The 25,257-nt window shown below is 54.1% G+C and overlaps 8 protein-coding genes across 8 annotated transcripts; 3 read left to right on the top strand and 5 right to left on the bottom strand.

Annotated features, from left to right (window-relative positions):
* Positions 1-579: 579 nt before the first annotated feature.
* LAESUDRAFT_716832 (P-loop containing nucleoside triphosphate hydrolase protein) lies at positions 580-2,918 on the bottom strand (the record flags this gene model as incomplete). The annotated part of the gene is made up of 6 exons (XM_040907281.1): positions 580-908; positions 970-1,261; positions 1,338-1,433; positions 1,504-1,586; positions 1,637-2,238; positions 2,290-2,918. 6 exons carry the CDS (start codon positions 2,916-2,918, stop codon positions 580-582), a joined length of 2,031 nt encoding a protein of 676 aa, XP_040760151.1.
* Positions 2,919-3,104: 186 nt separating this feature from the next.
* On the top strand, positions 3,105-5,833 carry LAESUDRAFT_685279 (S-adenosyl-L-methionine-dependent methyltransferase). The gene is made up of 10 exons (XM_040905883.1): positions 3,105-3,709; positions 3,760-3,868; positions 3,932-3,982; positions 4,038-4,126; positions 4,183-4,267; positions 4,320-4,337; positions 4,392-4,443; positions 4,495-4,698; positions 4,761-5,436; positions 5,502-5,833. Exons 1-10 carry the CDS (start codon positions 3,465-3,467, stop codon positions 5,728-5,730), a joined length of 1,758 nt encoding a protein of 585 aa, XP_040760150.1. The 5' UTR covers positions 3,105-3,464; the 3' UTR covers positions 5,731-5,833.
* A 760-nt stretch (positions 5,834-6,593) lies between these two features.
* LAESUDRAFT_706065 (DUF1212-domain-containing protein) lies at positions 6,594-8,616 on the top strand (the record flags this gene model as incomplete). The annotated part of the gene is made up of 7 exons (XM_040906609.1): positions 6,594-6,861; positions 6,915-7,419; positions 7,471-7,595; positions 7,661-7,746; positions 7,797-7,998; positions 8,051-8,373; positions 8,428-8,616. Exons 1-7 carry the CDS (start codon positions 6,711-6,713, stop codon positions 8,614-8,616), a joined length of 1,581 nt encoding a protein of 526 aa, XP_040760149.1. The 5' UTR covers positions 6,594-6,710.
* On the bottom strand, positions 8,559-13,460 carry LAESUDRAFT_730152 (uncharacterized protein). Its single transcript, XM_040909782.1, has 9 exons — positions 12,295-13,460; positions 11,891-12,242; positions 11,611-11,831; positions 10,702-11,552; positions 9,466-10,647; positions 9,387-9,413; positions 9,141-9,338; positions 9,054-9,090; positions 8,559-9,002 (listed from the first exon to the last, which is right to left on the bottom strand). Exons 1-9 carry the CDS (start codon positions 13,234-13,236, stop codon positions 8,811-8,813), a joined length of 4,002 nt encoding a protein of 1,333 aa, XP_040760148.1. The 5' UTR covers positions 13,237-13,460; the 3' UTR covers positions 8,559-8,810.
* Positions 13,461-14,666: 1,206 nt separating this feature from the next.
* On the bottom strand, positions 14,667-16,570 carry LAESUDRAFT_406694 (ribonuclease III). Its single transcript, XM_040902333.1, has 5 exons — positions 16,342-16,570; positions 15,963-16,279; positions 15,788-15,904; positions 15,353-15,734; positions 14,667-15,295 (listed from the first exon to the last, which is right to left on the bottom strand). Exons 1-5 carry the CDS (start codon positions 16,409-16,411, stop codon positions 15,159-15,161), a joined length of 1,023 nt encoding a protein of 340 aa, XP_040760147.1. The 5' UTR covers positions 16,412-16,570; the 3' UTR covers positions 14,667-15,158.
* Positions 16,571-16,628: 58 nt separating this feature from the next.
* On the bottom strand, positions 16,629-18,551 carry LAESUDRAFT_406376 (glycoside hydrolase family 5 protein). The gene is made up of 11 exons (XM_040902332.1): positions 18,284-18,551; positions 18,194-18,221; positions 18,067-18,132; positions 17,998-18,003; positions 17,820-17,944; positions 17,649-17,767; positions 17,379-17,596; positions 17,273-17,325; positions 17,111-17,220; positions 16,906-17,054; positions 16,629-16,841 (listed from the first exon to the last, which is right to left on the bottom strand). The coding sequence occupies exons 1-11, from the start codon at positions 18,398-18,400 to the stop codon at positions 16,822-16,824; spliced, it is 1,011 nt and encodes a 336-aa protein (XP_040760146.1). The 5' UTR covers positions 18,401-18,551; the 3' UTR covers positions 16,629-16,821.
* Positions 18,552-18,929: 378 nt separating this feature from the next.
* Positions 18,930-20,639, top strand: LAESUDRAFT_752130 (uncharacterized protein). Its single transcript, XM_040911705.1, has 4 exons — positions 18,930-19,049; positions 19,105-19,201; positions 19,252-19,359; positions 19,413-20,639. The coding sequence occupies exons 1-4, from the start codon at positions 18,967-18,969 to the stop codon at positions 20,235-20,237; spliced, it is 1,113 nt and encodes a 370-aa protein (XP_040760145.1). The 5' UTR covers positions 18,930-18,966; the 3' UTR covers positions 20,238-20,639.
* On the bottom strand, positions 20,135-25,205 carry LAESUDRAFT_730147 (uncharacterized protein). Its single transcript, XM_040909781.1, has 17 exons — positions 24,525-25,205; positions 24,404-24,453; positions 24,232-24,349; positions 23,971-24,172; positions 23,744-23,912; positions 23,584-23,686; positions 22,732-23,534; positions 22,595-22,678; positions 22,420-22,542; positions 21,973-22,369; positions 21,861-21,922; positions 21,391-21,801; positions 21,155-21,336; positions 20,982-21,096; positions 20,812-20,930; positions 20,543-20,753; positions 20,135-20,479 (listed from the first exon to the last, which is right to left on the bottom strand). The coding sequence occupies exons 1-17, from the start codon at positions 25,144-25,146 to the stop codon at positions 20,285-20,287; spliced, it is 3,966 nt and encodes a 1,321-aa protein (XP_040760144.1). The 5' UTR covers positions 25,147-25,205; the 3' UTR covers positions 20,135-20,284.
* Positions 25,206-25,257: the final 52 nt, after the last annotated feature.

Raw genomic sequence — 25,257 nt, 5'->3', positions numbered from 1 at the left:
GCGTTAAGCTGACTTTTCTACGCCCTATTTGTGTGTGTTCTCGGTATTCTCCACCCTTCATCTGCGGGAATACACTTTGTTCGAACCCTTTCTGCGCCGCTGGACGCGTTCATGTTCGGTGTCCATGGCCCCTTCTTGCTTTCGCGGTTTTCGTCTGCCTTGATGCGCTTGACCCTTAACGACTGCGATACGCGCCACAGCTTCCGGTCTGTGCGTTTGTTCTCCTCCTTCTGGTTTTGCTCGCTCGAGTTATTAGGTTCGCTATGGTTTAGTTCATTTCGTCTGTTCCTGTATCTACGCTTGGTAGAATCCGGACGAAAAATGCGATTGCATCAGCCGTATGTTAGCATCTTGTGTACGTAGGTCACGAGCATTCATATATTGTACTTGAGCTCGCTATGTACATGCGCAGGGGTCCGAACACACTAGAAGCAAGGTGGTGCCAGGGATACGGTGAGGTTCTCCGCAGTTCGTTTTTCGCGTGGTCGAAGCAGCGATGGTACGCGATATGATGTACGGATCGTGCTAAGAACGACGATCAACAGCCGACGAAGACGTCAATGGCAACGAAAGGTCTTCTTAGTCGCTTTCGGCACTACTAGTACTGTCCTCATCGTCATCCTGCACGAGCGCACTGAAACGACCCGCAGCGCCGCTAAGGCTCGTCTTGCCGAGTCCTTCGTCCTCTTCCTCAATCTCGCTAGCGGCTTCTGCCTGCTCGTCGTCGCGTGCTTCGTCGATATCCGACTCGGCTGTGTGCTCGTCGCCAGACTCTAGTGCGCCATCGTCTCGGTGGGGGATCCATATACCCAGGCCGCCATCGCCCTGCGAGTTTTGAATGGTCTGCGGATCCGTACCCGGAGGCCAGAAGGCCCATCGGATCTTTCCTTCTGCAAGTGCGCGCAGTACTGTATGACCAAGCGTCAGTATCTGGGATCAAGATCCTATTGTTTAATCGAAACGACGTACTCGCGTTTCCCGCCCGGCTCACGTCCGGCCTCCCAGTCCTCGCAGTCATCCAGCTTTTCTTGAGTGCATACGCCGTGAGCACGTCCATTGCCGTCCACACTGCGGTTCTTTGGGCCTCCGCGTCCCGCGGACGCATGCCCTCTCGCCATGTGCGCTTGTCCTCTGGCGGCGGGGTGGCAAGCTCAAGGTTCGTGAGGCCGTAGATGCGCTCGAGTGGTAGGAGCTGCGCCGCGTGGTAGATGCAGAGCGGAATGGCGGAGACCCGGGAGATGGGGAGGATGCCACTGAGGACCTAGAGTGAACATGCGTCGGTTCACTTTTCTCCGACACGACGGAGAGTGTGTGCTGATGAGACAGCGTGGACTAACCTGCATTTCCATCGGCACATAATTTGGCATGACGAGCCCGGGACAGTCCACCAGACGCACGTCATGTGTCCAGAAGAGCGTCTGGAAGTGTTTAGTCTAGCGTACCGATGCAACGGAAGTCAGCGAGTCTACGCAATATTTGTTCTTGCGTCACTAGCATGCGTACCTTACCCGGCGTCCGTGATGCCTTCACCTTGTGCGTTCCGAAGAGCGCGTTCAACAATGAGGACTTGCCTACGTTTGGCTGGCCTGGGAAGAGCGTGAGCTAGTGTGGACGATATGGTTCAGGAGCGACCCACCGATGACACCGATTGTTAGGAACTGTGGTTCGCCTTCCTCTTCTTCTTCTTCAAATTCTTCCTCGCCTCCGATCTCGGAAGTATCCTCAGCGTGTTGACGCACACGAGGTTCAGCGGCTCCACCCACTACGCTTCCGACCTGCCCTCCTTCCGCTCTCAGGACAGCGTCCCAGTCAATTTCTCTCGGAGCACGAGGTTTCCAGCGCTGTAGTTTCTCCGGTTGGCTCTTTACATGCGCGGGTGGCTCGAGCAATTCCTCATGCGTCTCGCGCAGGGCGTCCACTAAGGTTCTGCGAAAGCCGGTTGGAAGACGAGGTTCGTAGGCGGTTCTTCTGCCCGTCGCACCGGCACCTTCCTTCTCAGTGTACGATTCGACCTGCACGATGCGCATGCCGGGATAGCGCGCATTTAAGTAGCGCGTCCACGCCTCCGCTCGCGTAGGACCCGATATGTCGACCTTCGTGAGGACGAGGATCGTCCGCGTCCGGTTGACATGGGTGCGCGAAGAGAGATAGGCAGCAAGGGAGGGTGGGTAGTGCAGGATCGGGCAGCGGGAGTCGAGGAGAACGAGGATAACTTGGGAGATCTCAGTGACGCGCCAGCTGAGGAGAGTGAGGGCGAGCTACGGAGTGGCACACCAGAAGAAGACGTACAGTTGGCGCCAGACTTCGAGATTGCGCTCGAAGGAGGTCGGGGCGTGCGGCATTTCGAGTTCGGGCGTGGACTCGACGTTCTTCCCTTTCTCGGCAATATTGTCCGCGGGCTCCGCCTCCGAGACTGGGCTGCACCATGCATTGACGGCGGCGTCGGTCTGTGCAAGCCACTTCCTAAAGAGCCCCTCCTCGTTGGCCTCGACCTCCCTCTTGCTCATGTCGTATCTCCACTTTGGCCGACTAGGACAAGTCAAATTCATCTCGATCTGTCCATCAGCATCAGCGGCCTGTGGTGCCAATCTTGAGCGCGGTGCTGCGTGCTCGCCGGCATCGGACAAAATGGCTGCTTCAGGAGAGATGGGTCGTATGAGCGGCAGCTTGGCTGCGAGAACGCGCGTCTCCTCTAGGAATTTGGCAGGGAGTTTGATGAAAGATGACTGAAGACGAGCAGGTGCTACGGTGCTGGACGGCTCCGCGCTGGATGTCCCAGGGCCAAGGGAAGCCTTCTTACTTTTGCGGCCATGGCGGTCGAGCTTGGGCGGAGGAGAGACATCGCCGCGTTTGACGGCGCGCTTGAGCTGAATCTGCTCTTTCTTCTGCTTTGATGAGAACGGCTTTTTGCGATGCATTGTATGCGTATACGCGGGTATAACGTAAAAGCAGTGTATAGTGTGTCGAGGAGGAGCAACGTTGTGAATCTCATTCATCTCGCCTACGCGAGCGGGCGTCTGCAAGCCGATCTCGATTGGCGCGCATGTAATTAATTTTGGCGAATTGCGGCCAGCGCAGCGGCGTTCGATGTGTCGTCCTGCTCGCTCGCATCCTCATGCATCCAGCGCGCTGCGAGCTTGGTGGCGCCGCTGTCCGACGTTTATTGTCTCTGAATTCAGCGAGCCACTTGGCAATCTAGGCAAGGACGTGTTTGATACGACAGCGCCGACCACGCCCGCAGCCTAGCATCCACGATCAGCTGCTCGCCATTGCGCCCGTCCTCTGGAATCAAAACACTGGTGTGTGCGAGGATCGCATACAGGCATCTCAGTTCCGTTAAAGGGCTATATTTGAACCCATTCGGAATGCATCCTGATGATCGAGGAAGCATGCGCGCGACGTGACTGCCTCTGAGAAGACGCCTCCGAATCATTTACGCAGGTGCCGCTTGCCCTCACAACCATATGCCGCCCTCCTCCAGCTTCATCCCTGCGTCCATGGCCTCTGCGATAGAGCCCATTGTGGTCTATCGCCCGAGCTCCTCCACCCTTCGCCTCCCCGCTCTTCCCCTCGATTCCAGGCCGCCCGAGCCAAAGAAGCAGCCTCCTCGCGAGGACAAGTTTATCATGTCGAACGGCTGCAAGTTGCACAGCTATGGCAGAGACAAGGCCCCGTATCCGATGTCGTACAACCGAGAAGACCTCGAGCTGTGAGTCCTTCGTCCCCGGTTACCCGCGGGTCGTCTGACATCCCACCAAGTGGCGTCATGGACTGCCAGGTTGTGAAACATGTCAAGGAAGGGTCGTGTTCTTTCCTTGATTTTAAAAAGGATGACCAGCCCAAACGCTGTCTCGACGTGGGCACTGGTGTACGTGGCACGACATCTTTCCTTCCTGGCGTCCGTCTCAACCCCCTTCTCCCCTCCGACCAGCTAGGCGCTTGGGTGATTGACGCTGCAAAGCAATGGCCGGAGTGCACGTTTGTGTGTGCATATGCTTTATTTGCGATTCGATCCCGTTTCATCCGTTATCGGCCAGGTCGGGTATGATCTGGTGAACGTCCAGATACCACTCAGCGTGCTGCCACCATCCATTGCAGAACGTATCACATGGGTGCACGGAAATTTGTGCGTTATCATCTCGACTGCCGATTTCACTGCGCATGCCCTAATGTCAGACATAGCTTGAGAACACGATTTCCATTTGAGGACGAAGAGTTTGATCATGTACATCTGTCAGGGGTGGCGTTTGCGGTCCCTGAGAACAAGGTTGCTCCTCACCTCTGCCGCTTGTATGCCGTAGCCTGACCTGCTGTTACAGTGGATGTCCATGTACGAGGCACGTACCCTTGTCAGCGTCCGTGAAGACCGCTGAACATGACGTCTTCACCAGGAAATTCGCAGAGTGATGCGAACCGGCGGCACGATAGAACAATTGGAGGAGGGTGAGTGTGTCAGCTGCTCGGACATATTGACGGGTTATTCACCGGTAATAGATGCTATCTTCCCGGTTTTACCGCGTTGGTTTACCGAGCCTCTACATGCACATTCACGAGGACCGTATATGCATCGTCCTGATGGCACTCAGCAGTCTTCGCCGCCGTCACCCGCCCCTCTCGATCACCCGCATGAACATGCTCTGCTGGAGTCCCTGTTTAACGATGTTTTTGAGAATCGGTTTATCAACCCTACGCCTAGCTGTGGGTATATTTCACCCGCTTCGTCGACCCCGTATCGCTGATCGTTTCGCAATATGATGCAGCCACATTGCCATCCTATTTTTCCGCGTGCTTTGGTCATTTGTACATGCCACCACCTCTAACATACCCCATGCCGCCACTGGCGCCATTTGCCCCTCTGCCTGCCGAGATTACACCTCACCCACAGGCCACCGAGGCGAATCGAAAAACCGAGGAAGCGACACCGCTACCACCCGACCTCGGAAGCGACGTCAGCCTCTCCATTCCCACTGCTTCCACCTCCACGTTACAATCAACCTCGAGCGGTTCATTCGACTCGTCAGCACAAAAGATTGGCAATGCTTCAGATTTGCCGTCGCCCCACCCGAGCTTCGAGCGCTCCTCCTCCGTCGCCTCTACGAATAACTCATCCAGCAGGACATCCTCTGGGTCCTCCAGAGAGGTGGAGCGCGGTCCGCCGGTGCCGAGTGCGGACCTGTGCAAGGATAGCACGTCCACGGGCGCGGCGGGCCTGCTGCCGATCGACAAGATCCTTGCCCTGGACGAGCATTCGCTGAATATGCAATTGCTGCGCGCGCTAGGGCTGGTGATGTCAGCGAAGGAGGCGATGTGGGAGGAGCTGGTGATAAGGGTGCAGAGGAATGACGAAAGCTTGAGGGAGTTTGGATGGGAGGAAGGAGATTATCCGGTTGGGCCGAGTAGGGCAAAGTTTGATGCCTTGATGGAACAGTATAGAAGGTGAGTAGCAATATTGTTCGAGCATCAGTTCTGGTTTTCTGGTATTAATGGGAGGCATGTTCTAGCGATGTTCGCGCTCGAGTGTCGCTTTGGCACTCGATGGTACTGAACGGCTGGGAATACCCACGGCGCGATCCCATCTCTAGAGCAGAGATGCTCGAGGAGGAGCGCCTTCGGGAGGACATCCTGGAGGCGCGGCGGAATGCAAACGTCATAGAAGAAGACTCGCATCCTTTCAGCCGGTCGACGCGACTGCTGGTTGGAGCCAAGGTGCGAATGGAGCTCCTTTCATGAAATGGAAGGCAAAACAAGTCTGAATTGATATTTCTTGCTGTATGTTATACCCTGTACCGTACGGATGTCTCCGCCTTGATGATACCCACATACCCATGTGCATTCGAGCTGCTCTGAAACACGCTCACGTGATTGACGCGTACTCGCGCCGTCCTCTCATGAACGACGACGACGGATCCCTCTGATCTTTGCTGTCGAGACGCACTCTTACTGCCTGAATGCTGGTTGACCTCGAGCCAGCGATGGAACTTCGTGCATTGCGTTTCAAGCTGGCGGGCTGCACCCACGTGCTGCCAGCCTCTCACGAGTTTCTAGTCAAGACATAAACTGCACCGACATAGCTGGCTGCTTGCAGGTTTCCTTCCTTCTTATTTTATTTCACCTCTGGGAAGCCGGTCTTTCCACTTCATTCGCTCATTTTCGCTTTTCCTGCCATTATGTCTGAATCTCCGCCTCCGCCACGCGCCCGAGACAGCATGGACAGACATCGCGCAGCGCTACGCCTTGATATTCCTGAAACCGCACTCACACGAGATATTGCCGGACGGTCGGACCCATATCGCGACTATCCTACTCCCCATCCCGCCAAACTTAGCTCATCTGAAGATTACTTCGATGACTACGAGCTGGGACGTCCTTCTACCATTCAGCATGAGGACGATGTTGATGTGGGCCCTCTTTCCCGAGAACGGTCTCCAGTGTACGACGGTGGCGCCTCGACTGTCGACCATAGCCAGACACGGCCTCCTCTTTCGCCTTGGTCGTCTTCCACGATTGAGCCTATGCTCGCCTATACTTCATCTCCAGAACAGTATGGCTTTGATGAGGACGAACATAGAGGCGGTGAGCGTCAAGACCGCGGGGGTGCCTTGCCTACGTTGCGCAACACGCGGCCGGCCCGCGCCGTCCACTTGTCCCGTCGAATCAGTGGTGACGGAAGACGTGAGGAGCAAGCTTCATCGGACACTAGCTGCGAAGATATGAAGCGGACAGACTCCGTGTCCTCCGAGATCGACGGATGTGATGAGAAGGAGAGAAAGTCCTCCGCTATCGGCTCCAAATCGAGCTACCGCGAGAAGGCTCTGCTAAAGCGAGGCAGAAAGCGCCGTGAGATTGTCCGCCACGCTGAATGTAAGCCACTTGCATGAACTTCTTCGGATTGGGCTGAGACGAATTTGTTGCAGCTTACGCTAGAAGGCAGAAGTTCGCCCTCAAGCTCGCCAAGGCTCTGCTTACCTTCGGGGCACCTTCTCACCGGATAGAATCTCAGCTGGATGCTGCCTCCGCCATCCTCAAGCTGGATGCGCGTTACGTCCACTTTCCCAACCTCATCATCGTGACGTTCCTAGACTCGGACACGCGCACATCCGAGGTCCACTTTGTCAGGGCTAGCGGCCGAGTCGCCCTCACCTCGTTGCACAAGGTCCACCTGGTTTATCGACAGGTCCTTCACGATAAGTTCAGCGTGACAGAAGGCACGGACGCTCTAAATGAGATCCTCCGCGCGAAGCCGCTGTACCCCATTTACCTCCGCTGTATGCTTGCATTCATCTGCGCTTCGGTCATTTGTGTCCTGGCCTTCGGTGGATCTATCCTGGATATGTTCATCAGCGGCGCGAGTGCCTCCGTTCTGCAGTATCTCGGGCTCAGAGCGGCGTCGAAGAGTACGATATATGCGAATGTCTATGAGTACGTGCTTACAATCCTGATGGAGGCATTTGCTAATACCATCGCGGATAGAATCTCGGTGTCCATCATCGTATCGTTTATAGCTCGTGTTCTGGCCTCAATTCCTGGCAATATCTTCTGTTACACTTCCATCTCGTCCGCTGGTGTCGTCTTGATCCTTCCTGGTTTCACCGTCTGTACGTCCTTCAAAACATGTCAATAGTGCACGCATCCTGACCTAACTGAATGGTGTTCGAATCAGTGATCAGTGCCCTCGAGCTGACTGCCAGGAACATCATGTGCGGCTCGGTCAGAATGGTCTATGCCATTATTTATACACTGTTTCTAGTATGTGTCTACTCTGCCGATCCCGCATCTGGCGCTGACGTAGCATGAAGGGCTTCGGGTTGACTATCGGCTCGGAGTTCTACTTGATGGTCAATCCCGAAGCTCGGCACGTCCTCGCCGCGACGAACAAACTCGAATCTCACGTCTACCACGGTTATATCCTCGCCAACAATGCATCTATACCGCTGGAGGACCTGGGTGGGACATACTCCTTCACCGATGCCACCCTGGCTGCCACTCGTGTGATCAAGGGTGCGTCACTCATGACCATGCGGTCTTGCGCCTTTGCTGAACTCTTGTTCAGGCTGTTATCGCGACCCACAATGGCCATGGTGGAGACAGCCGTTCCCTTGGTGGACCGCACTGTTCCTTGTGCCGCTCTACTCCATCTGCTCGTCCTTCGCCAACCTGCAGTCCCTTCGCAGCGTGCAACTGCCCGTCATGGTGGCCATCTCCTGCGCAGCCTATGCCGCCAACCGAGGAGCCAACCTCCTGGTGTCAAACAGACCGGATATCATCTCGGCGTTGGGATCTATTGTCATCGGCCTCTGCGGGAATGTGTACGCCCGGTTGGTCGGCGGTACGGCCTTCACGTCCATGGTCACCGGCGTGCTGTTTTTGGTTCCGGTAAGAATGCTTTGCAGCTCGTCATCGTTCGTCATCTGACAACACGCCTTCTAGTCGGCGATTGGTAATGGAGGAGGCCTGATCCAGAATTACAACACTTCATCCGCACAGTATTCGAACTACTTCGATCTGGGCGTCCGTATGGTCGAGGTTGCTCTCGGAGTGACACTCGGTCTCATCGTTGCCCAAATGATAGTATATTCCTTGGGTCGGAAGAAAAACGCCGGGCACTTCGGATTCTAACATGACATTGTTTGCACGGATCGATGTATCTACGGTAGATTTATCATTTCTCATAAGATAACCACATTAATACACTCGAGAGTACTGCATGGGATCAGATCAACAATTACAAAGCAAATGAGGAGGAAGCAATACAATATAGCGCTGGAACAGTCTAAGTGGTAGGAAAAATAATATCATAATGCATAGGTTATTCAGGGGCCACCAAACAGTGCGTTCAACTCCTCCATACGACGTTGGAGCATCTCAGCCTTTGTGAAGTTCGTTCCCAACGTCATATTAGCCAACTCGGTCTTCTTTCTCTGCACCTCTAGCAAACGAGCCTCAATAGAATGCTCAATGATGAACTTGACTGTTGTGACGGGCCGTGTTTGCCCCAAACGATGCTGCGAACTTGGCGTTAACGATCAGTCTGACTGGACGGGAAGAGTACTTACGATACGATCAACGGCCTGATTTTCTACAGCGGGATTCCTGAACGGCATTCAGCGACATACAGTGACCGCTTCCCCGGTCACGCTCACCAGTATGGATCCATGAGATATACTCGTTGAGCGGCGGTCAAATTCAAACCTACTCCACCCGCCTTCAAGCTCACGAGGAGAACCTCACAGCCAGGGTCGTTCTTCAGTGCCTCCATGGCCCGTGTGCGCTCGTCACGCTTCATCGTGCCATCAAGGCGATCATACCGGATGCCTGCGACTTCCAACGCATCCTCTATCCTGTAAAGGTGTCAGAAGGCATCCTGCTAGATGCAGACGTTATCTCACTTATCAAGCATCGTTGTCCATTGAGAACTACGACCGCAACCTTAGTATCGCATGCATCGCAATGAGTGAATGGACTTACAAAACTACAGTCTTCACGATCCCCTCTTCAAGAGAATTGCCCTTTTTGTCGACCACCTGCACCTCAATAGAAGCAGGATCGTAATTGGTCGAATACGGGTTCGCCTTGGAACATACGATCAAATCATTGAGCAACGCCTTGATCTTCGTAGACATATGGACATTTTCCAGCGAACCGCCCTTCTGCCTCTTCTCCTTCTTCACCGACTTTTTCTTCGGGGTCTGATCGCTCAGAACGAGATCAGGGTTGACCTCCACCACGTCCTGTACTGCAAGCGGCGTCTGACATATCGAGCAGTACCAGTGAGCGTCCGATGATGCGTTCGGCCACCCCGGAGCAATGGAGCTCCGGAAGCAGCCACTGCAAAACAAGTGCTGGCAACGAGTGAGTATGGGGCGCGGCACAGACGGGCTATTTTGCCGCGTCGACGTGCGAGAAGCCGCCTTCGACTTCCTCCCACGCTTCGAGGATCCTGGAGTCTGGTCGCCTTCTGCCAGACTGCCATCTCCCGGCGAGCCGTCGATATTGCCTGCGAGCTCGCAGCCACACTCCACACACTGTGTGGCGCCAGTTTCTCTAAGCAGGGCGAAGATCGTCGATGCCCTTTGTGAATTGAGTCCTTCTCGAGCAACTATAGCGACAACGTCGTCGTACGATAGTGGGGACCCGTCGGCGGCAAGCCTCTTCTGCTGCACCAGCTCGTAATGATCACAGATCTGGCGTAGACGTAGGATCTTCTGCAGGATGCCGACATAGTTCTTCATCACCTCGTTTTTGTTCGAGAGTTCGCGGAACTCCGCCTTCGACTCCGTGAAGTACTGGTCATATATCTCCTGTTCGTGCTTGTCGAACTTCAGGTACCGAAGCTCGTCTTTGCGAGGTGGGAGGGAGAGGATCCTCTTGCCGTCCTCTGCCTTTGACTCCTTAGTCCGACGCAAGGTGATGCATTTCATGATTGTCTGCAGACGAACAACACCAAGAGGCTGACCATATTTGACGGGAGTGCCGATGAACTCGGTCCAGACAGCCTTGTCGTCCAGGGGCTCCAGCCGGAGGAATTTAATGAGAGCATACACATCATCCAGCTTGTTCTGGACCGGTGTACCCGTCAGGCAAAGGCGACGATCAGCAAGAAGATCGCAGGACGCGCGACAACCGATAGTGGTAGGCTCCTTGATCGAGCTGCAAACAACCGTCAGAGAGACACACGCAGGTATTTATGCGACGCGGGCTTACTGAGCCTCATCAAGGACTACCCTGAACCAGTACACGCTCTGCAACGGACTGCTCAACTCAGTGTACCCGTTCGCACCGGCGCCCTTCTTCCGCTTCTTCGCACTCGCCTTCTTCGGTTTCGGCAACTTGATGTAGTCGTTATCTCGGTCGACGTCGTCATCACTGCTGTTCTCCTCCTCGTCCTCCTCCTCCAGCGTCACCATACTCTTCATCTGCTTGGAGAATTCAGTCGCGAGCGTGGCGTACGTCGTGATCACTGCGTCAAAGTCGGCGAGGTATGCTGGGTCGGCCTTGCGCGCGTTACCATGGTACACGTACACGCGCAGCGGAGCGCCCTCCCGCACTCTCGTTGACATCTTCAACGCTGGAGGCTTGACATCTTCATCAACCGAAAACGTAGTCTGCGATGACGACGCGAAGGTATGCAGCGACCCGGACGAGGTTCCATTCTGCGGCGTACAGGGCGTTGAAACGCTGGCTCCTCCGCCGACAACAGTGACCTCACCCCGCCAGTGCTCGCGGAACTGGTCTTCCCAGTTGACCACGGTAGACAACGGGCACACAATCAGGGTAGCGCGGCTCTTCGCCTTGATCCTACTTAGCCTGATGTACTCTGCCCGCTGTTTGTCATGTTCTCGAGAAACCTGCGCCTTCTTCTTGGAAGAGCTGGCCTCCTGGGGCGGCGGCATGCCCCACACGCTTCCATCAAAGTGCGCCGCATTCAACGCAGGCTCAGCAGGCTCTGAAGGGGGCGGCTCGGGCATCACGAGAGGCGTAGCAGCGAACTCTCGCGCAGACTTCATCGTCGCTGCCATCAAGGCTACGCATGCGATTGTCTTCCCCAACCCCATCTACAGAGCAAATCTACTTCAGCATCCCTCGGGACATTGCACGCTAGGATCCACGCACATCATCGGCGAGGATTGCGCTTTTCGCCTCGTGAGGCTCAGTGAATGTCTCTCTTTGGGTGACAATGTGGTACCAGGATCTTTGGCCAGATATAGGATTGAACCTCTCTTGCCAGAGAGAGGAATAGTGGCCTCCGTATGCAGGACGTTCCCGTTCCCGTTCAAGCAAGAACGTGAGCGCCTTCTTCTGATGTGGGTACAGTGTGGTGGCAATCTCCGGCGCTGCCGGCCAAGAACCAATGAGCGGGTCAGTGCAATAACACAATGACATGATCACTTACGAGCCTCCGTCTCTTCCAACTCATCGCCATCTTTCAAACTCTTGAACAGCTCGTCCACTTGGCTCCGTTGAACTTCAACACTCTTGCCCGAGACCGCCGGAGTAGCCCACCGGCTCATACCACTGCCGCCGGGGCCAGAATATCCTAATCGACCAATTCCTGTGAGGGCACGAGCGTGTCCACCTGGAGGCGGATTGTGCGGATTGTAATAGTATTGGCTCATGACCCGCTGTACATCAGACGGCAAAGTCGGGTGGTCGAGGAACAGGCCAGATTGATGTAGGAAGTTTGCGACGACGGGTATGTTTCCCTTCGGAGTGTACACCAGCATTTGCAGAGGCAGGATCGGAAGCTGCGCGGCCCAGTGAGCTGGACGCGATAGAAGGGGGAGAATCTTCACTTACAGTCGGTGGACCTCTCCGTACCTTGGCATCTAGCCGTATCAAACCTTTCCCTAACATCGGCCCAAGATACGTCGCTACTTTCTGTTCCACTACGCCGAAGTTCTCTCCAGGGACGATCTCACCAGTAGGAGTTCTCATCGGAGGCGTCTTGATATGAATAGTTTCCTGGCCAGCAGCTTTGTGTGGAGTGTGTTCATAACATAAACGAACCGGCGCCCAGTCTGAGTCTGCTGCCACATGGTCTTGCGGCAAGAGATACGGGATGGGATACAAGACAAGAGCGGTCGCCGACAACTGGCCTATGCACACTGGTGTCTTCGGGGGCAGATCGACGGGCAAGTTTCCGTTCTGTGGCTGCTGGAGCCGAGGAGGTCCAGGAGGCGGTGACGGCGAACTGGTTAGATCAATGACTTGACGCTCTGATCCGTTAGACGAGTGTTCGGGATTCGCGTGCGGGAGGGGAGAAGGAGGAGATACGTGGCTCGCTGTGGCGCCATTCTGAGAGGGCAGCTGCCGAAGATGAAAGGCCGAGGAATTAGAGGGACCGGTGAATTGCGGCGTATGAACAGTATTTGGCGTGGATGGGAATGGCGGTGGATCAATGCTATGCGCGGGGTGACTCCAAAAAGAGCGATCAATGGGTGACTGTGCCATGGGCGAATGCAACGTCGATGTGGACATCAAAGGTGTGAGATTGGAGGATTGGGGCGCATGGTAGACAGTGCTTTCATCATCGCCAGAATAGCCGCGAGAGGCGTTGAAATCGCGCGTATCAGTGCATGGTCGTTTGCAGATCCTGTGCTGGTAGGCAGAAGCAGCGTCGTCGTCGTCATCGAGGGTGAGGTCAATAGGATCAGACCGCGAGTAGGATCGCGCTGGTGGCGCTGCCATAGTGCGCCCAAATGGTTGGGCAGCAGTGCTAGCAGAGGCATGCGAGGACATCATAAAAGGCTGCGCCGGGCTGAGAGGTCTGTATGTAGAGGAGGGGCGCCGCTATCCGGCGGAGAGAAGAAGGATGTCGTCGAGGAGGAGGAGGAGGAGACTCAGGTGTGCATAGGGACACCTCAAGTTGTTGCCCGAGGATGTTATCCACACGTGACTAAGCAGCGTTGAGGTTGGGAGCAGAATGGAACGTGGGAAAGTGCCCCCGGAGTGCCTCTTGCGCCGGGCCAAAGCTGTGTCGAAGACGTGCTGCTTTTCATTTACGACGGACGGCCTTGCTTGAGGCTCATTCAGCAACTCCCTGTGGTTCTTAGTCATTCCGCCGAGCCACGCACTCTCTGCCCCCTTCTCGTGCTCTGTCGTTTGATTTGTCATTTCTCCCGGCATACTCTCTCTCCCTTCGGCTCTCTTTTCCCAGGCGCGACGCTCGTGGAAACTCACTCATTCTAACTCTTAACTGTCGTTGCTCTTGACGTGATCGCCGTAGACCTCGGACGTTGCGTGTGGCTGAATTTCCAGCCATCGCACCACTGCCAGTGGAAGCTCATCTTCAGGCTGTGCAAGGCAGTGACCCTGATATCTTTGTTATCCAGAACTCACGTATCGCATGGCAGCGTACCACTCGAAAGATGAAACGCGAACCGCACAAAACCACCAGGTGAGCCAGGGGCGCTGACGATGGGAGACCATACAGGCACCTTCACATGCACCGTCAATACCCGGACGCGACATTGGAATCTCGATATCAGCATGCGACTGCATTGACAGTGGCTAGAAGCCGACGGCTCACAAATCTCCATCGTGTGCCGACATTTTTCGTTCCGCGTTCCATAACAAGCCGGGCGCGTTATTCGTTACATTTCTCTCCGCGTATCATGGCGAGCCCATCGCCCGATCTTGTTGGCATCCTTTTATGGACCTTAGGCCTTATGGGCTGATCGTGTCTTCACCGAACGCTGCCCGAGCCCCATACCCGTCTGGTCTCCCCACGTGAACTCTCTCCATCTGTCAGGATGTCTGATAGTGCGGAATCCGGCTGTGTATCTGCATCAAAGTCTCAATGTCCAACAGCTACGACCCATGGAGTCGTATCACGTCCGAATGCGTAAGCAACTATTAGACTTCGACAAAGGCGGAGCTAGTGGAGTGCACACGACATAAACCGTTCGGTATCAGCTGTATCTTAATCGTAGTGCACTCATAGTAAACACACGTGCAGAGCATGTACAGAGCAGAATACAGTAGTCTGACTCACACTACCGGGCCACAAATTCAAACAGGTTAAATTCAACGAAGCAGTCAAAACAAGGAGTACAGGCTCGAAATATGTGGTATGTTTTCTGGTACGTGATCAGCAGTGCACTGGCATCAGCTGTAAATCGGCGTCGTCGACATCGAATACGTCAGGGACACTGAGGATATCTCGGTGTCGAAGAAGATGAACAGACAGACAAGAAAAGAAATGGCATAATGTAGAACTTTAGGCAATCGGCACAATTTTTCTCATGAAAAATTGCTCACCACAGCTTAAGTGATGGTGACAAGGTGCTTCAAGTTGAGCACAAGTGAGACACATCATGATATAGGTGCACGCCACCTCACATCCCACACTGGACACACCTCATTTGTGCTCGACTTCGCCTTGGAGCATCATGTCACAATCACTTAAGCGGTAGCTCATTCTTTGATGGGCTTCATGTGGACTTGAACCATTCCACACTAGCACCGCAATGAATATGGATGCGAAACGTGCCCCATATATATTCCGGAGACATGATCACAAATACCTCACTTGAAAGCGAAGCATGTGTGATCATGTCGAAGCTAGGCTGTCATGGTACAAATACAAGTACAACGATAGCTCTGTAAAACGGGGACGGATGACGGGAGAACCGTTTCAGGCACCTTCACAACGCCGTGAGTCATTGGACATCGGAGGTGGGAGTCGCAGGGCACTCACGAGGTGCCCATCCCATCGAATAATACGCCTGTCTCGCTGCTTCCTCTTTGGCGAGCTGCTTGCTAGCACCAGAACCTTCGCCTTTGGGGATACCGTTCACTGTGTTTCGAAGATTACTAATCCACGGCCAGAGACAAAAGCGTGTGAACGACGCACCAACGCACTGAACCGTCCAACGCCCAGCATGTGCAGGGCCTGAAAATTGCGCCGGATACTCAACCGCCAACCTGCGTTGGTTCGCCGTCTGGTTGAACAGCGGCAAAAACGCAGCTTGGGGCTGCGCAGGGGCAAGCGGGTTAATGGGCAACGGCGGCGGCGGAGCCATGGGAGGAGGTGGCTGGTGCATGGTAGGAGGCGGTGTCGGCGAGCTCATAGGTTCGGTTTTGACTCTCTTGTATGTGTATGGCTCGCCGTCGGCAGCTGGAACGGGCGGTTCGTACTCCGGATCGATGAGCTGCCCGATCCAGTTCTGCACCGTCTCCATCCCATTCTGCACATAGACTGCACCGACATACGAACAGAAGAGCAAATTTGTTTCCTACGATCTGTTGTCGATAATGCGGATGCGGCGCATGATATGCGGGGACTCACCTTCGGGTTTGTGAGGGTGGCAACCGCATCAGGGCTGCAGCGTACTTTCTCTCTGAGCTTGTAGTTGATAACCCAATTGTTGTAATTCGCATCGGAGAGGACCTCCATGCGCTGGGACTACTCGCGATCGCGACCGATCAGCACGCCGCAGGGCCCCGCCACGCATGTAACGCACCTCGATCTCCTGTGCCTTTATCATCGGTTTCTTATTGAAGAGGGTGAACGTCACTGCAGTTTCCAACACCTTCTCACCCAGCACCGACAAGCGTTCGTTGTCGCCATACTCGGACTCTTCGTTAGTCGGGGCTCCAGGGAAGCGCAGAGACTTGTGGGTGAAGACCTCGAGGATGATGTCGCCACGCAGCTTGGGAGCAGGCGGGGGAGCATCCATGTTGGTGGAGGAGGGACGTGGACGCTTGAGATTGGGGGCTTGAGAACCCGTTCTAGCAATTGAAGAATCCGCTGAGCCAGCTGAGGAGGGCCACGTGCCTTCTAGAGGCGATAAAGTTGAGATTCAACATGGCGAGAAAGGGCGGCGAGGAACGACAACGTACCCTGCGAGGGGGCAAGCCACTGATGTGTCTCGGATTGCATGCTCAAGCCTTTCACTTGCGCTTTGACCATCAAAGAAGACTGGAAAGGTGTGTCACCGAAGTTGTCCGACTTGCGAGTCAGGTCAACAATTGGTAAAGCCCGGTCCTTTACACGTACAAATAGGCTGCTTTTGAAGGCCCACTGCGCGGCTTCCCGACCGCAGTTGCGGTGGCAAAAATCGCGGGCCCCAAACTTTCTTTTCACAGCCACATTATGTTAGGCGCCACTGCCGCCACTCGCTCCAGGCCCTGGCCGACGGCGCTAGTATGCGGCCGAGCAGCTCTCAGAATGAAACGAGTATTCTTGTGTATGCTATGCATAATCGGACACGTAATAGGTTACAACAGGCGGTTATTCCTGTGCATTCACTGCAACATACACGCGGCACCCTGGGAACATTTACACAGCATCTGCGGACAAGCACGCGTCTGTGGACGCCCTCACGGAAGATTCGGTCTCACTGCGGGATACACAAAATGCGCATTAGTACGTAACTAAGGACACCGTCAATGCATGTAACCCACCTGCATCGATCCACAACGGCTGGTCAGTACCGTTGGGATATGGCGTCATCGAAAGGATGTAGTCAGTCGCGAAGGAACCTGCAGCCCAGACGGAGAATCCGACGAGGCTTGGGTAAGCCGACTTCACATACGCCAGTTCTTGTCCGAGACTGGTGCATCACGTTACGAACGAACCAAACAGCTGGACCTGAAAGGAGAAACGCACTACTCTTCACAGCTTGCGGTGTCGCCGCCGCCGGTCTCGCTGAGAACAGCTTGTCGGTTGCCGTTGGCTTGCATCCAGCTCACAAGCGTCTCCAGAACGACGGTGTTGTTCTATTGCACGGAATCAGAGTCCATCGCACTTACATCACACTACGATGCCTACCGTGACACACTCAGCGTGCGTGCCGCTGTTGTCGTAGTCGAGATACTTGTGCACTGTACAAATCCAGTTATATATGCGCCACATATTGATTGCCACAAGGACTCGCCATCGAAGATGAGCCGTTCGGTGTTACCGAAGAGGGGGTCGGTCACGTCGAGCAAGTACGGGCCCGCGCCTGTGGGGAACGTCTGCGCCGAAGTATAGTTAGAGCCTGGAAGCAGGAGGTAGTTCGTCGCTCCCGTCGAACGGATGGCGTTCACGACGTATTGCACCGACTCGGCCCATGTAGGGATGTCGAGATCGTGCGGCTCGTTCATGATACCTCTATGATACACCAAGTCAGCATGGATGGACTGAGCGGCTGAAGAGTACTGACAAAAGAAGCCTATCGTTGTTGCCATAGAGTGCTGCGAGCTGCGTCCAGATCGAAGCGTATTGCTCGTTGGTGGGACCACCCTGGGCAATGATACCGCCGTTCCAACGTGCGTAGTTATGCTGCAACACCGCAAGTTAAAGATGTTAGTGATACGGTGTGCGACATGCTCACAAGATCGACGATGGCATGCGCGTTAGGGCTCGAAGCCAGTGCGGCTTGCACGGTCACATCGTACTCTTCGTTGAAGAAGGTCATATTGATGGGACCACCCAGGACCGGGGTCATCTCCTGCCACGCTGGATGACAGGTCAATTCACTGCGCAAAATTCATGATATTAGATTGACGTACCGAAGGCTGACAATGGGGTGGCATGCGAGATGAGTGCATTTTCCAACAATAAAGGAAATCTCTACTCACGAACGCGATATAGGTTTGCGCCCTCCGCAGAGAAGTGGGCATACTGCCACGCAGGAGGCATCGCCGCTAACAAAGGGGTACAAATGAGTGGCGTGTCGAGAAGAGCATTCACCGAGATGGCACGTACCACTGTTTGTGAAGCTACCATTGGTGTACTATGCACAACCATCCTTAGCAACACAATTTCCGCCATGTGAAAGTCAACACTCGTACGCACCACTGTAAAGTCATATCCAGCAGTGTTCACACCGCCCAAGCGAGGAAGCTGGCTGAAAGCCCCTTTGGGGGCGATCGCGATGGAGAGCAATGCAAGGATGGTTGCGATGTGCTTCATGTCGTCTTAATTTCGCAGCAGAATTGCTAGCGAGAGGCCGTGGCACTATCCAGTCGTTTTATATGCAGAATCGTGGATAACTTCCGCTTCAGAACGAGCTGAAGAACTTCCACAATACGGACAAACTGCGGGAATACCCTCATTCATGTGCAGCGGCATCTTGAAATACAGACTTGATAAATATAATGCAAGCGTGTGCATATCCAGGAGTGGCAAGTGGCAACACGGTATAAATTAGCTTCCGGCATTAGTTGGCGTCTGGGTCTTTGCAGCCCGCTGAGGAAGCCGGTGGTAATTGCAGGTCATATTTCGCCTGACTCTTGTCTTTGATGAGCAAAAGGACGAACGAGGACATCGTGTGTTGACGGCGAGAACGGTGCTGGCATCGAAGAGGTGGGCCTCTCGGAGAGCCTGCGTCCCAGTCTGTCCCAGTACGCGATCGAGAGTCGATCAGGTGGCTGATGGCAATAGGCGCGCGTGACCATCCTACGGTCCTCCGCGTCCTTGTTTATCTGGTCTACCTCCGTCCGTCATCCTGCACTGTCGTCGGACTCACCTCGAGATAAATGTCGACCGATGTCAAGGCTGTCTTCCGCCTCTACCGATCCTTTCGTCGGGAAATCCGTCTTCTCCCAACCGCATATCTTCGGTGAGTCTCAAGCTTGTGCCCATTCCAATTGTGACACTTGAGCTGAATTTGCTAGTGAATTCATGAAGATGAAGCTCAGCGACGACTTTCGGTCTATCGTTGAGGCAAAGAAGGATTGGGTACAAACAAAGAAGATTAAGAGAGCGGAGTCGGTACGCAAGCTGCTCGTTTCTGGCCGCTCTAACTAAGCATATATGTCCAGGAACTGCGTAAACTACAGCTGGCCAATAGCGGGAACGTAAAGAAGTTTGATTACGTTCTCGACCTCGCCTACGGCAGGAAAGGCAAGCTGAAATGGGAGCTCTTGGAGGTGCGAGATTTCTCCGCTCGCGCGTTCTTCATAGCTTATCCGCTACATTCCAGCCACTGCTCTCAGACCCGTCCCTCCCGAAGCCTGAACGAATTATCCCTACAGTAGAGAGATCCCGACCACCTGTCTATCCTGCCGAGTTGACCGCCCTTCTCACCTCCACGGCCTCTCGCACAACACCGCCGGTCAATCAGAAAGCGCTCCAGAAGCCTCCAAAGATACCAGAACGGGCGAATCCCAACTCGGAAGAGGCGAAGCTGCTTGGCCCATTTAGCAAACGCCGAGAGGTCAATATCCGATGGCGGTATTACACGGAGCAGGTGCAGAGAGTGTTGCCTCCTTTACAGGTGGAAGTGGAGGAACAAGGTGCTGAGGGAGAACCAGAACGACGCTCTAACAAAGTCACGCTGAACCGCATTGGCGTTCGCTCTGTCGGCATGCAAGATGAAGGCATTCTCGAAGAGCTACAAACTCTGGCAAGACGGCCCTCGCACAAGAATGCCCCCGAAGAGAACGGTCAGCAAAACGCGCCTTTCGCTGGCTCAGAGCTGCCGTCTCGTTTCTTGCGAAGGCGGTTTGCTCACTTGCTGGGCCGCATTCCTGTCCTGAGATACTCATGCCCGAAGGAGAGAGACGAGGCAACGGACACGAAGAAGCGTACAGGACGCTATCAGGTCTCCTGGGCCCCTGGTGCTGTGCATCCCAATCTGCGGTACTCACCAGAAAGGCTTGCTGAGGCAGATGCCAATGACATCGCATGGTTCGAACATGCCATGCTGGAAGAGAAGATGCGGGCAGACGACGCCAAACGTCGACGCGCGGCAAAATTAGAAGCAATGAATGCTGCGGCTACAACACAATCCGAAGACAATAAATAAATGACGCCTAATGCGTTCAGGATAAAGTCGAGAGGTGATTGTCGCGATTATGAGCCATCCTCTGCGGAATTTTCCAACTCCAGCCCATGGAGATCAATAACATACATGCTGTAGTTGCGGTCGGCCGCCTGTGCGCCCCCGGCTCCGCTTTGGCTCGGGTCAACGCCGCATTGCAGGTCGAGCATAGTCTTGTATTCGTCGAAGCTGAACTCCTGCTTCTGGCGAATGCTATCAAGCATATCCTACAGAGGAATAGGTTGAATCAGGCTTTCGTGGTGTAACACGCTCGTTCTATGGGCACATACCTGAGGGGACATGGCGAATAGCGAGTAGTATCGTTTAGCGCGCTCGAACAGGGCATCATGACCGTCTTCAGATATCGTCTTGATGTTTTGCTGCAAGGCTAGAATGTTTCGCATCATCTTCTTGACGCCAGATGCATTCATCGAACGAATAAATCGCGCATCCGATATTAGCAGACGCTCCAACAGATGACCAAGCCCCTCAAAGATAAAGCTGTGGAAGCACGTCTCAACGCTATGCACTGGCGTTTTGCAACTCTTGATTTACTCACCGTCGCTCAACCTCCGGGAGGGTAGATGATGCCCAATCGTCGCATCTGCCGAGCTCGATATTCAGATCGATGACATTGGGATCCGGCTCGATGACCTCTGGTTCCACACGGTAAACACCCTAGAGCAAAGATTTAACACAATGCAGACGACACTCCATGGTATAACGTACATGCTGCAGCGCAAGATCCAGGTGGTGCACTGCCCGGCATCGGATATCGATGCGGAGAGTATATATTATGAGCTCGGCGAGCTGTGCATATGTCATATGGAGCGCCTGGAATCGCCTATGTGTAGAGTTGCTGAGTGAGCGAGTGAGCTAAGGAAATCATCATAGGAACTGACATTGCCATCGCGGCGGAGAGCGGAAGGCTGAGTGGCTCATTCGCTTGCGTCGACTCGATCGCTGGTAAATACGGGGTATAGGGTGTGACCGCGCTCACGGGCTCCAGCTTGAGCTGTGTCGTAGGTGACAGAGCCACCTCAGGTGCAGACTTTAGCGCATTCAGCTCGGATGCGAACCACGTCTGTGCCAGCCATGTCAAACGACCCGTAGGCAATACTGAGATCTGTCTGCTCACCACACTGTGATACAAGCTCGCCAACGCCGACAGATTGCGCGCTGATACAACCAGATCAGCCTTCTCAACTGAGCGGTCTCCTAGGAGGCTCTGCTCCAAATGGGCCTCCTGGCGGCAAAGCTGTGACCTCTGAGCACGTGCATTGTCATCGTTCATAGCCTTGAACAATTCGGACAAACAAGTTCCAAGTTCAGCCTTCTGGACCCATTGTGCCGCTAGCGCGACCCGCGTGCTCGGCTCTGATGCTTCGTCATCCTTGATGGAGACGAGATCATAGAATCTGTCACTGCATCGCTGGTAGAACTGGCCGATCACGGTCAAGACGAGGCGCGCGTAGCTCTCGCGATGGAATGGCGTCGTGCGGAGCATGGTGCAGAGAGAGTTAATCAATGCCATCACTTGCACACTCGCCTATATTTATGCAGACCGTTCAGTGGTACGGCCTCTGCCCAGCGCATATCCATTCCTACCTTGACAAGAGGCTCTGGCGATAGCCTTGTTGACGCGGGATCAGGTTCGAATGCATCGAGACCTGTTATCTGCTGTTAGGCACGAATTGCCGGCACTTGAAAGGCAACCCACTTGTTACCGCATGATGGAACAATAGCGATACCTTGTCTTCTAGCTGGGGCAAGTACATATTGAGCACGAACTCGTCCAGGACTGTGCTTGTTGCTCGAGCAGCCTCCAATCCGGAGGGAAGAACGGACGCTATACGATCCAGCCACGCCAACGTAGGTTGAAAGAGAACGCTGATGTGGAAAGCGTCGGGATGGACCAATAGTCTGTGATGCTGGCTCGCCCCGCCTAGCCGATCATCAGTACCAACCGCAGAGAGAGTCGCCTGCACAGCATTTTCGGAAGACCCTTGCACCAACCCTGGAACTGTGTCTTTGAGAACACGGGTAAGTTCGTCCTCGTGCTGCTTGAGCGCTTTCACAGCAAACTTGGGATCCGTGTCCGCGAAGCGGAAGACAGACTGATGCAAGGCGTAAGCTACTGCTGTCTCCTGTAATGAATTATACTGACCTTCGTTTTGTCCCGGTTGAATTTCCCTTCCCGAAGGACCTCGTTGATGGAAGACATTGGATTCCTGCCTGATACGGTTCCTTGCTCTTCGTCTGTGACATAGTCTCCGATGAGCGTCCGCACCTGTAGTGAGGTGTTAGGAGATGTAGATCCACGTTCACCCCACGAGACGTACCTCCGCTTGAACTGGCATCCAGACTTCGGCTAACGGGAACAAAGAACCAGGTTTTGTGCCTGAGGAATCTTTGAAGTCTCGTCTCTGCACCATGCGAATATTAGGGATGTAACCCAACGCGAACAGAGAGCACATACTGAGCCTATCCGATTCGCGACCTCGTACACGACTCGAAGACCCTGCGTGACGGCGACAAGTTTTGAATACAATGTCCAAAAGAAGTCTCGCAACGTCTCCTGGTCAGAATGTTTCGTAGATGACTCCAGTGCAGCTAATCGAAGGCAAACAGCTTTCAGCGGAGGTCCTCTAGTACTGCCGGCATTGGCCGCTCCAAGTACGATTGTGACGCCCACAATTCCGGAACCAACACCCATACTATTTGAAGAGACAGTTAGCGGCAAGGCTCCATTCAATCTTTCCATTCCCACGGTCGGACCGACCACTCCTGATGCCTTGCGGCCGAACTCTGCTCGTTCCTCCACTTCGTCTAAAGTTACTTCCACCAGTGAATATATTTCCCCGGGCAACTTCTGAGCGACAACATCTAGTGCGCTGCCCAGCTTCCCAAGGACGGCGAGAGACTCGAGGAGTGTCTCAATATACGAGAACGAGTCAGCTTCTGGATTCTGGAGTTGGGTCTGCTGGAGCAAACTAGCACCAGATCCTGCAGGTAGAAGGCTAGAGATCGAGGCTAGAGATTGTGCGCTTGACATGCCTAGAGCCGAAGTACTCGTTGAGGCAGCTAGTCCTGCGGAGCCATTCTCGTGGAAGCTCTGTTCATTAATATCGAACGGTGGATCGTTAGGCCGGACGGAGAGGTCGTTCAAGAAGCGCGTCAATCGCGAAGGCCGTGGGCTCGATGACATTGCCGGCTTGATGGAGGGTATCGAAGGCTTTGAGTCAGAGGCAAGCGCCTCCTCTTCAGATTCGAGGTTAGGAACTAAGAAGATCTTACCCAGAGACCATACAGAGGCAAAGTATTGACTCACATGCCTGTTGACCTGGGGTATATACACCCCAGCGAGATTCGCACCAGAAGGACTTCAGATATAGATGACTGTGCAGTTCATCTATCAAAATCTCTTTGAGAGCCTGACCCGCATATTTTCTCAGTCATAACGTAGTGGATTGTGGAATCCGAAAACTCACAACTTCCTGAGCAACAAGATAGCTTCGGAGGTCAGACACAGCTCCAACATCCAGCATGTCTTGCTTGTTGATCAATTTCAGACTACGAACAAGCAGAATCGCAGCCTGAAGGAGGCGCTTCTCAGATATGAGACTCTCCAAAGCATCTGGGACGGATCGAAGGCGTTCACTATGAAACATGCCTCCTGAGTGAGTGTCGAATCAACCAATTGATCGGCCCAGCGTACATCTGATCCAGAATGCGCATCATCTCGTCCACCGTCTGACTGCGATACCACAGCTGAACCAAGTCGGCACGCTTGCTTCCCAGTGTATCTTTAGCTTCCTGTAGAGCCGTCCTTGCTTCTTTCACCTGCTCATCGGTAGCTCCGATATGATTTAGGAGAGCAGCATGGTGAGGTAGAGCACCGGCAAACGCTTGATAATGCTCTGTGGTGTAGTAGACGGTCAGAATAATAGACTCTCAGTCAATTAGCCCTGAGACGCACGGTCAACGGACCCTTTAAGGGCTTGCGACAGCGCATCCTTAGTATTTCGGAAAGATTCAATATTCTTTCCTTCAGATGAATCATCCAATAGTTGCAAGGCGAGATCCACGGGGTTAAACTACATTTGTTCAAATTTCTAGTCAGTCGGATTAAAGCGATAGCTTGCACTCACATCAGGATCAACGACGGTCGCCCACTCATCCTTGATCTCATCCAGAACAGCTGTAGACCACGAGAGACATTATTGGCAAGTGAAGAATCAACGCTGAAAGCATTTTCTTCATTGTACTTACCATCGATGTCTCCAGCTTTCGCCTTACCGGTCGCCTTCCTCCCTGGAACCCTATCCCGCAAACGCTGTTGCCGAGCCTTCTGAATTTCAATCTCCTTCTGCCTTTCCCTCTCATACTCCGTATCAACCATGTCATCTCTTTTCTTCCCTAGTGCCTGGAACGCAGCCACTATGGCGAGAGCGTTGGGTGACAGACCTTGCGGCGAGACAGGGGACGTGCCCAGTTGCATTCGACCATTGGTTGAGATCGGTGTCAAAGTAGAGAGACTCCCAGAAGCAGAACCGTTGTGAGTTATGGACGAAAGGGAGGGAATAGGGCGAGTTCCATCTGGGTTGTCTCCAGATGTGCGAGGGTCGAAAGTGACACGCGAGTCAATAGATGCTCGATCAGACATTGAATGTTCTGACTTTCGACGTTCCCTCAGCCCAGACCTTTGAGGACGCATGGGCACTTTGATTGCTCCAGGGGAGGAGGATACTGGAGAGATGGCCCCCGGCGCGGCTGGGTGTGGTGCATTGCGGTTGATCTGGAGAGGTCTGACCGGAGGCATAGGCGCGCCATTCTGTAGCTTGGGATGAGCGCGTGGTCGACCAGTGCTCGCAGACGGGTCCAATCGAGACATGAGATGGCAGTCGCAGTCTGGCTGGAAGACCGACCGTGGCGGTGCGCATCCGAGTTAACGTCCGGTGTGGAGAACAGTTGCTATAACCAGCTAGCGCGAGCGCGACGCGAC

Source organism: Laetiporus sulphureus (assembly GCF_001632365.1).
Source record: "Laetiporus sulphureus 93-53 unplaced genomic scaffold LAESUscaffold_48, whole genome shotgun sequence".
In the NCBI taxonomy this organism is placed as follows: Eukaryota; Fungi; Basidiomycota; class Agaricomycetes; order Polyporales; family Laetiporaceae; genus Laetiporus; species Laetiporus sulphureus.
This window is presented reverse-complemented; position numbering and strand designations above follow the sequence as displayed.

What these genes read in the sequence shown, in the direction of transcription:
- LAESUDRAFT_685279 (XM_040905883.1), top strand. Translation starts at nt 3,465, where the DNA reads ATGCCGCCCTCCTCCAGCTTCATCCCTGCGTCCATGGCCTCTGCGATA. An exon ending in AATGGCCGGAGTGCACGTTT is followed by an intron (nt 3,983 to 4,037) that starts GTGTGTGCATAT and finishes GTTATCGGCCAG; the next exon opens with GTCGGGTATGATCTGGTGAA. An exon ending in TATCAACCCTACGCCTAGCT is followed by an intron (nt 4,699 to 4,760) that starts GTGGGTATATTT and finishes AATATGATGCAG; the next exon opens with CCACATTGCCATCCTATTTT.
- LAESUDRAFT_730152 (XM_040909782.1), bottom strand. Translation starts at nt 13,236, where the DNA reads ATGTCCTCGCATGCCTCTGCTAGCACTGCTGCCCAACCATTTGGGCGC. An exon ending in TACGGAGAGGTCCACCGACT is followed by an intron (nt 12,243 to 12,294) that starts GTAAGTGAAGAT and finishes TGGGCCGCGCAG; the next exon opens with CTTCCGATCCTGCCTCTGCA. An exon ending in GTTGGAAGAGACGGAGGCTC is followed by an intron (nt 11,832 to 11,890) that starts GTAAGTGATCAT and finishes CTTGGCCGGCAG; the next exon opens with CGCCGGAGATTGCCACCACA.
- LAESUDRAFT_406694 (XM_040902333.1), bottom strand. Translation starts at nt 16,411, where the DNA reads ATGGTCAAAGCGCAAGTGAAAGGCTTGAGCATGCAATCCGAGACACAT. An exon ending in GTGGCTTGCCCCCTCGCAGG is followed by an intron (nt 16,280 to 16,341) that starts GTACGTTGTCGT and finishes TATCGCCTCTAG; the next exon opens with AAGGCACGTGGCCCTCCTCA. An exon ending in TAAAGGCACAGGAGATCGAG is followed by an intron (nt 15,905 to 15,962) that starts GTGCGTTACATG and finishes GATCGCGAGTAG; the next exon opens with TCCCAGCGCATGGAGGTCCT.
- LAESUDRAFT_406376 (XM_040902332.1), bottom strand. Translation starts at nt 18,400, where the DNA reads ATGAAGCACATCGCAACCATCCTTGCATTGCTCTCCATCGCGATCGCC. An exon ending in AACAACGATAGGCTTCTTTT is followed by an intron (nt 17,597 to 17,648) that starts GTCAGTACTCTT and finishes GGTGTATCATAG; the next exon opens with AGGTATCATGAACGAGCCGC. An exon ending in CGAACGGCTCATCTTCGATG is followed by an intron (nt 17,326 to 17,378) that starts GCGAGTCCTTGT and finishes GGATTTGTACAG; the next exon opens with TGCACAAGTATCTCGACTAC.
- LAESUDRAFT_752130 (XM_040911705.1), top strand. Translation starts at nt 18,967, where the DNA reads ATGTCGACCGATGTCAAGGCTGTCTTCCGCCTCTACCGATCCTTTCGT. An exon ending in AGATTAAGAGAGCGGAGTCG is followed by an intron (nt 19,202 to 19,251) that starts GTACGCAAGCTG and finishes ATATATGTCCAG; the next exon opens with GAACTGCGTAAACTACAGCT. An exon ending in TGAAATGGGAGCTCTTGGAG is followed by an intron (nt 19,360 to 19,412) that starts GTGCGAGATTTC and finishes GCTACATTCCAG; the next exon opens with CCACTGCTCTCAGACCCGTC.
- LAESUDRAFT_730147 (XM_040909781.1), bottom strand. Translation starts at nt 25,146, where the DNA reads ATGTCTCGATTGGACCCGTCTGCGAGCACTGGTCGACCACGCGCTCAT. An exon ending in TCGCGAATCGGATAGGCTCA is followed by an intron (nt 22,679 to 22,731) that starts GTATGTGCTCTC and finishes CGCATGGTGCAG; the next exon opens with AGACGAGACTTCAAAGATTC. An exon ending in CTCCCGGAGGTTGAGCGACG is followed by an intron (nt 20,754 to 20,811) that starts GTGAGTAAATCA and finishes GTGCTTCCACAG; the next exon opens with CTTTATCTTTGAGGGGCTTG.